The sequence below is a fragment of the Vidua macroura genome, chromosome 1 (genome assembly GCF_024509145.1).
Source record: "Vidua macroura isolate BioBank_ID:100142 chromosome 1, ASM2450914v1, whole genome shotgun sequence".
Classification (NCBI taxonomy): Eukaryota; Metazoa; Chordata; class Aves; order Passeriformes; family Viduidae; genus Vidua; species Vidua macroura.
In genome coordinates this window covers 8,734,167-8,744,069 of record NC_071571.1, presented here as the reverse complement: position 1 = coordinate 8,744,069, position 9,903 = coordinate 8,734,167, and the positions used below count along the sequence as shown (strand labels likewise).

The window sequence follows — 9,903 nt, the reverse complement described above, 5'->3', positions numbered from 1 at the left end:
TGACAGACCCGGGATTTGGTGGCAGGGTGACTCCCTGACCCGCAGGTGTTTATTCTTTCCGACTCGTTAAAAAGCGGCCGGCGGCGCGTTTACGGCAAATATTTGCCGGGTGCGGGAATGGTGGAAAACTGTCATTGGACACACGGCGGAGCCAGCGCGGCCGGCGGAGAGCCGCACACTGCCGTGGCTGGGAGAGTTCTCTCCGCGGGGAGCAGCCGGTTCCGCATGGGTGTCCCGGGCTGTTCCCCACGGCTGTCCCGGGCTGTCCCGGGCTGTTCCCCACGGCTGTCCCGGGCTGTTCCCCACGGCTGTCCCGGGCTGTCCCCCGGCGCCGCCGCCCGCAGCGCGGGTCGCGCGGAGGGGGCGGGCGCTCGGCGGTGACGGGTGGGCGGCGCGGCCAATGGCGAGCGAGGCCGCAGCGGCGCGGGGCCAATGGGAGCCGCCTGCGGGCCTTGAAGGGGCGCGCCGCGGAGCGCGGCCGCACTGCCGCCCGCCGCCGCCGGGAGACGCGGCCGGCCCGGGGCAGCCGCACGGTCCCCAGCCGCCTCCCGCCGGCGCTCCCATGGAAAAATCCAAAAATTTCCGCATCGACGCGCTGCTGGCTGTCGACCCCCCCAAGGCGGCGGCGGGGCAGAGCGCGCCGCTGGCCCTGGTCACCTCGCTGGGCGGCAGCGGTAGTAGCAGCAGCGGGAGCGGCAGCCCTCCGTCCTCGTCCTCCTCTTCCTCGTCCTCTTCATCCTCCTCCGAGCACCCCTCGGGCGGCCCCGCCGACTGCCTGCGTACCGACAGCCCCTCTCCGCCGCGCCTCCTGGCCGCCCACTGCGCCCTGGTCCCCAAGCCCGGCTTCCTGCCCGGGGCGGGCACGGGCTCGCACCCGCACCACCACGCCTCGGCGGCCGGCATGGCCCTGGGACTGCACCCCGCGGCGCCCGGCGGGCCGGGCATGCCGGCGCAGGCGGCTCTCTACGGGCACCCGGTGTACGGGTACTCGGCGCTGGGCGGGCAGCACCCGGCGCTCTCCTACCCCTACTCGCAGGTGCAGGGAGCGCACCCCTCCCACCCCGCCGCCGACCCCATCAAGCTCAGCGCCGGCACCTTCCAGCTCGACCAGTGGCTGCGGGCCTCCACCGCGGGCATGATCTTGCCCAAGATGCCCGACTTCAACTGTGAGTATTTGCTTCCCTCCTCACCGCAGCCGCGTCCCCTCCGTCCCCTGTGCCGCTGCACGGGCCTACCGGGAGCCGCCTCCTTCCGAGGGGGTAGAAGCCCCCTCCTGCCCCGCCTAAACAAGCTGCAGACTTAAATTGGAAGAGACCCTTTTATTTTTTGCGAAATTTATGTTAGAAGAAAGAAGTGGGAAATGGGGAATGGGAAACGGGTGTGTGCGGTCACATCGCCATTCCCTGCCCTTGAGGAGCCCCGGGGAGCCTGGCCTCTCACGGCAGGTTAAACGGGAAGGTGACAAATTGCTCCCTGCCTTTGCAAATGCCCTTTCCCGCCGTTCCCGGAGGGTAGAAGCCGCCGGGAAGGGGAGGTGGGAGTTGGTCAGAGGCCAGGGGTCCTTATGATGTCCCTAAAACCCCAGTCTCAATGTAACCCCCCAAAAGTGAGGTGGCAGGTCGCATCACTCACCGTCTTTAATTTTATTTCTCCTTTATCGGAAATGGACATATAATAATGATGTCAAGCCTCCTAGGCAAAGGAATGTAGGGAGAATCTGAGATCGGCCAAAACCTTGGGGTTCTGCATCCCCTGGAGATAACGAATAGGAAGGAAGTACAGTCGGAAGGGTTTAGGTTTGGGCCCAGGAAAGGCTGGGAGTGCTGGATGGAGCCAGGCAACCCCGGAGTCCCAGCAAAGCAGAGCTCTAGGCCTCGCGGCGATGGGGAACTTGCGTGCATCTGGTTTAAGCAAAAGATCATTTTCGGAGGTGTGAGCTCTCGGTGGGAATGGCCGGTTTAACAATACCGGAGGTGTAGTTTTACGAAAATCATGCCAGGAAAAGAATTGCGATTTTTTTTTTTCCTCCTTCTCCTACTCAGCACACACATTCGCAGACAAAAAAGTCCATTGTTTTCTCTCGGATTTGGATTGTTTAGACTGGAACATTCAAGAAGAAAAAATAATTAGGAAAGCTGTTAGAGTCCTGCCTCTCAAACAAGGGGCAGAGGGGAATAAATAACCAAGCAAAACGAGTCTCGGAAAATCGCACCGCGGTGAGAAAATCTCCTGGGCGCTGCGGCCGGGAGCGGACACTGTCCTATTCTTTCTGTCGCTTTAGCGAGCTGTCTCCAACCATGGCCGGGGAGCAGAAGCCGCCCTTTCCCAGACTTCTTTTATTTTTCTAAACCTAATAAGCCTAAGTATCTAAATAATTTGAGAAATGGGCAGTAGCGCTGCCAGGTCGCATGTCCAGAGGTGTCGGGGCCTTCAAAGAGGCTCAGTTCCCGCTTTCTTGTGACTGATTTTTTTTTTGTTTGTTTGTTTGGTTGGTTTTTTTTTGTTTTGGTATTTTTCCCCCTCTCTAATAAATACTTAGTTTTGATTATTTTTCAATGCGGAAAACACGCTTTTTTTTTTTTTTTTTTTTCCCCGTTTCCAATACAGTTTTCTAGTCCTCGCTGATGATTTACTCTCCGAGGAGCGGCCGACACTCGCAGGGCGCAGAACGGGCCCCAGTCTCGGTCCCGGTCCTGGTTCCGGCCGGCAATCCCACTAATTAAACGGATATGGGCGGGCAGGGAGTGCGGCAGGTTTAACTAAAACATTAAATGGAGCAAATTGCCGCTCCCCGGAGAGCCCCGTGCCCCTTCGCCGCGATCCCTGGCTTCGGTTTATTGTCTCGCGTTTGTTAGGCTCTTGGGAAATCAAGAGACATATTTTCCTTTATTTAAAAGATTTAATTTAATTCCTCTTTTCTTTTTTTTTTTTTTTTTTTTCTTTTGGTCCCTGTGGGCGGTCCCCTGACACGGCGGAAGCCGAGAAACCCCGGAGTCAGAGGGCCTGGAGGCGATCCCCGCCTCGGTCCGCGCTCCGGTGGATAATGGTCCAGCCTTGCTCCAGTCTCACACGCAGAGCCTTTCCTGCTTCCCAGCGCCCTCCCGGGGGCTGCGCGGCCGCGGCAGAGCGGCTCCGCGCTCACCTCCGCGCTCCCCCTTCTCCTTTCCCAGCCCAGGCGCAGTCCAACCTCCTGGGAAAGTGCCGCCGACCCCGCACGGCCTTCACCAGCCAGCAGCTGCTGGAGCTGGAGCACCAGTTCAAGCTCAACAAGTACCTCTCCCGGCCCAAGCGCTTCGAGGTGGCCACGTCGCTCATGCTGACCGAGACACAGGTGAGTGCCCCCGGCCCCGCGAGGGCTGGGCGGGCGTGGCTGCGCTGGCGGGCGGTGGATGAGGGGATGTGTTTGTGTCCCGTGTCCCCCAGGTGAAGATCTGGTTCCAGAACCGGCGCATGAAGTGGAAGCGCAGCAAGAAGGCGAAGGAGCAGGCGGCACAGGAGGCCGAGAAGCCGAAGGGGGGCGGCGGCGAGGACAAGGGGGATGAGGACCTGCTGCTGCCCGCCCCGGAGAAGAGCGCCGGCAGGAGGATGCGGGAGCTGCCCGACAGCGAACCTGAAGACGAGGAAGAGGAGGAGGAGGAAGAGGAGGCGGCGGCGGCCGGGAGATGCTGCCCGTACCACTCCTCCGACTGTTCCGAGGCGGACGAGGAGGACACGCAGCCCCGGGGCCGGCACGGAGCCCCGGCGCAGTCCCAGTGAGCCCCCCGCGCGTCCAGCTCCTCCAGCCGCCCCGCCGCGGGAGTGTCCCGCCGCTCCTGGTTGGCACCAGTCCCGCTCTCCCCTTGTTCTGATTTCTCCCTGCTTGGAGAGGGATGGAGAAGAGGATCCTCCGTATGCCGGGCGGGGAAGAGGATTTATCGTGACTACAGTGTTATTATTGACTGAAAAACCAGACAAAACTTGAGCTCCCCCACCTCCCATCCCTGCCCCCTGGAAGCGCGTTCCTTTCGCTGAGTATTGGAAATGTTTTGTTCTTACTATATATTGGGAAATCTGTTTATGATGACATTAACGTTAAAACTGCTGGAAATCTCAATACTGTCTTTATTTTTGTATGTTGTATTTATAAAAAAAAATTACCTCTACTTATGCATGCTAAATTATTCCCCAGGTCCTCCCACCTGCGCGATGGGGGGAAAATAAACGGAGTTTTTTACTGGAGGTGTTCGAGCGCGGTGTGAGGGGAGGATGCTCGCCGCTCCCGGGCCAGGGCATGCCGGTACTTTGGGAGGTGCCAAAGCGCTCGGGAGGGAGTCGGGAACCGCTTCCTAATCCGAATTTACTGACGTATAATGACTATACTGAGAGGATATTCCCGAGAGGAGCGCCTCAGTACAGGGGCGAGCTTCCCCGGCAACAGCGCTGCGGGTCCCAGGCGGGTTTCGGGGAGGCGGCAGCGCTCCTTGCCGTGCGACGCTTTTGGGAGCTCGGGGACTGGCGGCGGCATCCCCTCCCCAAGGGGCTGTGGCCTAGGAAAGGAGGGAGCAGCGCTGCTTTCCAGGGGCGACTCGAGCTCCGAAGGAGCAAGGCCTTCCCGTGCCCTCCCCGGTACCGAGGACGGGACCCCCAGCTCCCCGCCCCGCGGCGGTGGAGCGCGGCGTTTTCGATAACTGCGCGATTTATCTCGCCAATAAATTTGCAGATCAATTCATCCCTGTCACCGCGGCTCTTCCCCAAATCAATTATAGCGAATTTAAATATAATCACTGGCTCATCCCCACCAGCTCAGGGCCACGTCTGGCAATTCATCCCCGTGAATGAATTACGGGGCGGCTCCGCTCCGCTCCCGCGTAGGGCCGCGCAGGGGGGCGGAAGGACCCGGCTCCTGCATCCCGCCGCTCGTGGGGCACCGCTCCCCCTCCTAGCCCCGGAGGATGAGAATGAGGAGCTCTGAAACACAGAGCTTTCCCACTCCCTTGCACTTTAAAAATAAAACAATAATAATTTTAATGAAGATATTTCCTACAAAATCGCGTTAACCTGTCCTGTGAGGCCACAGCGTGGCTCCTCTTAACGGCTTCTGTAAAAGTCCGCCCAGTGAAGCACAGGCTGGCGGATGCATGAGATTATGGGATGAGATTGACCAAGGAAAAGTGTTATCCCTCACGGAGAGCTTCAGGTGGCTCGGCTGGAGGTGGCATCCAGGCATAACGCGGGTAGTTACCAGCTCACCCCGTGCCCCGGGGCGACACGCCAAAAATCACCATATATCAAAAATCTGAACAGATCCCATATGTGAAAAAACTTGATCGGGATAATCTCGATTCGGGCTTGACCGATACCTAACCCCTTGCACGGAAATGATCGCATCGGAGGCTCTGATTTAAATTTCTGAACGATTTTCTTTTGGTCACAGGCTGTGGAGACTTCAAGGCGATAGAAAAATAAAGGCATTAGTATCTCTGTGGTTCTTCATGCCGCTGGCTGAGGCTGCATCTTCGTGGGTGAACGGCCGGGCAGGAGCGCCCAAAACCCGCGTAGGGCCGCGGTGGCTTCTCCGCCCTAATCCCGGCCACACGTCCGAGTTACTGTCAGCAGGATTTGCCTCTTGCTTAGATCTTAAAACGTCTGAACCGTATCAGTCTGGACGACACGTTATTATCTAAAAAAAATCAATAAATTAAATATAATGCACAGTTTTTATAACAACACCAATAAAACAACAGTAATAATAATAATAATAATAATAATAATAATAATAATAATAATAATAATAATAATGCTACCTGAGATCACACCCCCCACAACAATAAAGATCCTCTCTCAGTCATTAATTTCCAATTAAACACCCATTAATTTAGCTGGCAGACGTGCCCCACCGGGCCAGAAATATCCTGTATGCCCAAGAGATGTGTGTCCAAACTCGTCTCAGCCCCACGAAAACCAGCCTTGCGGGTACAGGCAGCTATTCACGGACTCGGTATCAAAGTCCTACCGGTGTATTGTGTCTGTCTCAATAAAATTAATCTCTTTAAAGCCCAGCGTCTCACAAGAATACCTTCAGTGTTCCAGACTAAAAGGGCAAATATGTTTTTCAGATTCTGTTTTTATGGACGGATTAAAGTTTATTTTCCATAATAGGGCACCTAATAAAACTCATAAAGCTCTGTCAGTCTTACAGCTGGTGGCCTCATTTAACACTTTCACTTCGTAAATCATTTTACAACTTACCAGGTGTTTCCAAAACTGAAAGGAAAGGAGGGGGAGAGAGAGAAAGAGGGGGGAAGAGAAATTAAAGTCACTTAAAATATAGATACGGTCCTTTGGCGCTGGGTGCGTTTGCATTGTCGCTTGGAAGGGCTTCAAAGAAGGTGTCGGTCCCAATGGGGGAGAAAAGCCTTTTAATCAGGATTTCCCACGCTCTTTTGAAGTGCGGAGGCTCGTCCCCACGTGCAGGGCAATCAAAGGCTCAGGGTGATTAGCGGAGCCGGTAACGTGTGCGACACGTTCCGCACTCCGCGCTCCCGGCCCGGGGAGGCTCCGCGCCCGCTCCCGGAGCGCCCCGGGCGGGGAAGGCTCGGCCGGGGGGGCAGCCGGGAAGGGGCCCCGTTCTCAGGCACAAGCCAGCCCAGCCAGCGGCTGGGGCGGAGCGGACTCGCTCTCTGGCTGAGCCTGCAGCAGGCTCCCCCCGCACCAGCTCCGGCGTGTCCCCGCGTCCGGCCTCATCCCCCGGCACCCTCACCCTGCCCCAGGAGCCGCATGCCCCCAGCCCACCTCCCCCCACACCGACCCTCCTGCGAGTGTGGGGCCTCCCTGCACCCGATTCCAGGGCGGCCCCAACGCCCAGCCCCGGGTGCCCCGCTGGTGTTGGTGCCCAGCACAGGCAGGACTTTAATCTAAACTCCTGTTTGTAATTTCATTATTCAGTCGGTTCCCTCCCCAGACGCAGTAGGTAACAAACCTCTTAAAATTTTCATTGCTGTACTTGAGAAGTGGTAAGTATGAACACGGACCTTTGGTAGACATTTTACTTTAAAAAGCAACATGGTTTAGGCATGGATGTCATTAACTGGCAATTTCACAAGCATTAAGTGCTAAAACAAAAGAACCAAAACAGGATCCATATGTTCGAGGTAAACCTGCTAAAAGTCTTTCAAATGGGGAACCATAAATATATAATCTCCCTCAAACTCTCCGTGAAACTGCTGCGAATGAAATACTCCGCTAGCAGAAAGACTATTGACTATTTCGGGAGTCCAGACTGTTAGGTCCATCCAAAACTAAGGCATGACTGTTCTATTTCTCAGTGGTTTCTCTAGCTCTCTATCGGGTCTTCCTCCTCCTCTCACACTCCTTCCCTCGGTGCCTGCGGGGCTGGACACGCGTGGGAGGGCTGACACTGTGTGCCTGCTGCTCCCGTGGATCCTTCCCGCCTGGCTCCTGTCACAGCTCGGATTCCTCTGCCGGGGAGCTACACCAAGGCTTTCCAGGCGACACCAGAGATGCCCCAGGACACTGAATTTTATCGTAGATGCCCTTCTTCCTTTCCCACATTTCCCCTCGAGCGCTGTGGGTGCCGAAATAACCACACCTTGCCTCAGCTGTGAAAGCAGGAAGATAATTAGATAATTCCTGAGCCGTGCATCGTTCCTGTGGGTGCAGGGAGCTTCTTGGTCGGCTGTTTGAATCCCAGGAACAGCACACAGGACAAAGAATGGAAGGGATGAAGCTCCCAAGCTCCTCAGTCTCCCTTGGGTGTTGTGTAGTGACCAAATTACAATCTTTCTGCCCCCCAAAAATGGTCAGGTCTGGTCTGGCCAGAGTTAAGTACCAACCGCACATTACTCTGAGAATCACTCAGCAACCATGACACAGATTTTTTATTTTTCACCAATACTCATGCAACCAGAATCACAGCAACAGTGGATTGAGGTTGTCCCACATTAAGAAGAGGTGGTTTTGTCTTCTCTGGGACTTCTTACTTCATTTTTCTTGCCTTGAGGGTTGTGTAATGTCTCTTTCAAACAATTCTCTGCAAGGGCAGTGGATCCAGGAGGTATTTACTGTCTTCTCCCTACTCTGAGGACAGAAGAACTTTAAATTAACTAAGTCCTAGGTGGAAATGGAAGTGCCTGTATGGAAATGGGATCACCTGCAACACATAGGAAATTAGAGTGGTTTTTCCCTGATCACAAGCTACTATAAAATTTGATTTTCCTCTTCCCTTTGGTAAAAAACCCCCACATTTTGCTGAGTTAGTCTAACTGGCACTGGTCTCTAAAATGCGTAAAGAACAATGCTGCTTTCCTCTAGTAAAACTCAGCAGAGGCAGTGGCTTGCAATGGATTTTGTAGCAGCAAGGCTTAGCTCCATTTTACTACCTGCAGGATATTTGCAAGATCACAATTTCCTCTAATTAATCCACTATTTTAAATTACTATTCATAGGACTTCTGTTAATGTTCTTGGCCAGTGGCACCTTTTGGCAGGTGGGACTCCTGTCTGAGGAGGGAGTATGAATGCACAATGCAGAAGTTCCTGATTCAGCTGCCTCCTCTCTTCCCGCTCAGAGGAGATGGGGACGGAGAATTCCTGTCCCCATCCAGCCCTGCTTGGCTGTGGGTACCATTTCCATAAATAATAATGATAAAAAAGAGCATCCAGCGTGGATTTTGATGTAAGGTTAGGGCAGGGGAGTGATCTCAATTTAGAACACCTCAAAGGATGGGGCAGATTGTCCATTGCTTGGTATCCCTGGATGGCCTTTCTGGAAAGGACGTGGAAGCCAAGCAGAAGCTGCCGAGCTGCCTCTGGTGCTGATTTCTGCAGTGTAATAGTGGCTGGCAGAGTGCTGGGGCCTGCCTAGACCATCTAATGATTCTTTCTGGACTTCAAAATGATAGATCTATAAAGCATGTATTGCTGTAGCAGCTAGGTGCAATTTTAGAAATGTTAATGAGTAATTACATAAAGGTTGTCCACAGTCATCGATGTTAATCACTGTTCTTTTGCCAGGGATAATTAAGATGACACTTCAGCAGCATCAGCCAGTGGTTCCTGCTGTCTGCGCTGTCTCCTTCTCCCCTCCCAGCTCCTGCTGCAGCTCTCACCCTCCTTCAGGGATCTCTTCTCTCCCTTCATTCCTCCCTGGCTTTTCTGAAGGGCCTCCTCGTTCACCACAGCCTGAGGATTTTTAAGCTGTTTAATAGCATTTCACATGGTATTGTAAGGGTGAGCTGTGGGTGCTGGGAGAAGCAGATTTGGGTGATGTGAGGCAGTGATCTCCTGCTCAGAGCATGAGGGCACTCAGCTCTATTCTGCAGGTAACTTGCTTAGACAATGTGTGCAAGCTACTTCACCTTTCTTGAGCCTCCAGCTCAGGAAATGGCTGGTCTTCACACCTTGTTTTGCCTATTTGTGTGTCTTGGAAACCTCAATAAGTGACAGTGGAGGAGATGGAATAACAGCTATCTAAGTGTGTGGTTTGCTGTAATAAAACCTGTGAATTTTATCCACATTTTCACTCTTCAGTCTGTGCTCAGATTCCACTCAGTGTAACACAGGTTCCAGGTGATGGAAAGCCAATGGTGGAGGTTTTAGCAAAGGTGAGATGCCCTGTCTGTGCCTCTGAAATGTGCCACTCCTGCAGTAACCCAAAACCTCATGGGTTCCTCTGGCTTTGGGGTGGGAGGAAGAAATCTCTTTCATCAGCTAAGGATGGTAAGATACCTGAATCCCCCACTCCTTTATTCCTCCAAATCTTCATCTCTAGGACTGATTATTACATCTACAGGTTAGATTGGAGGGTAGATTTTGGTAGCAGATGAAAATGGGATAATGTTGAAAGTCATAAACGTGTTCTTCTGCAAAACCTGTTACTCCTGTGCCTCTGACAGCTCCACATCAG

At 54.2% G+C, this 9,903-nt stretch overlaps 1 protein-coding gene across 1 annotated transcript; it reads left to right on the top strand.

Annotated features, from left to right (window-relative positions):
• The first annotated feature begins 562 nt into the window (after positions 1-562).
• Positions 563-3,789, top strand: MNX1 (motor neuron and pancreas homeobox 1). The gene is made up of 3 exons (XM_053991419.1): positions 563-1,166; positions 3,171-3,331; positions 3,424-3,789. Exons 1-3 carry the CDS (start codon positions 563-565, stop codon positions 3,754-3,756), a joined length of 1,098 nt encoding a protein of 365 aa, XP_053847394.1. The 3' UTR covers positions 3,757-3,789.
• Positions 3,790-9,903: the final 6,114 nt, after the last annotated feature.

What these genes read in the sequence shown, in the direction of transcription:
- MNX1 (XM_053991419.1), top strand. Translation starts at nt 563, where the DNA reads ATGGAAAAATCCAAAAATTTCCGCATCGACGCGCTGCTGGCTGTCGAC. An exon ending in CAAGATGCCCGACTTCAACT is followed by an intron (nt 1,167 to 3,170) that starts GTGAGTATTTGC and finishes CTCCTTTCCCAG; the next exon opens with CCCAGGCGCAGTCCAACCTC. An exon ending in TCATGCTGACCGAGACACAG is followed by an intron (nt 3,332 to 3,423) that starts GTGAGTGCCCCC and finishes CGTGTCCCCCAG; the next exon opens with GTGAAGATCTGGTTCCAGAA.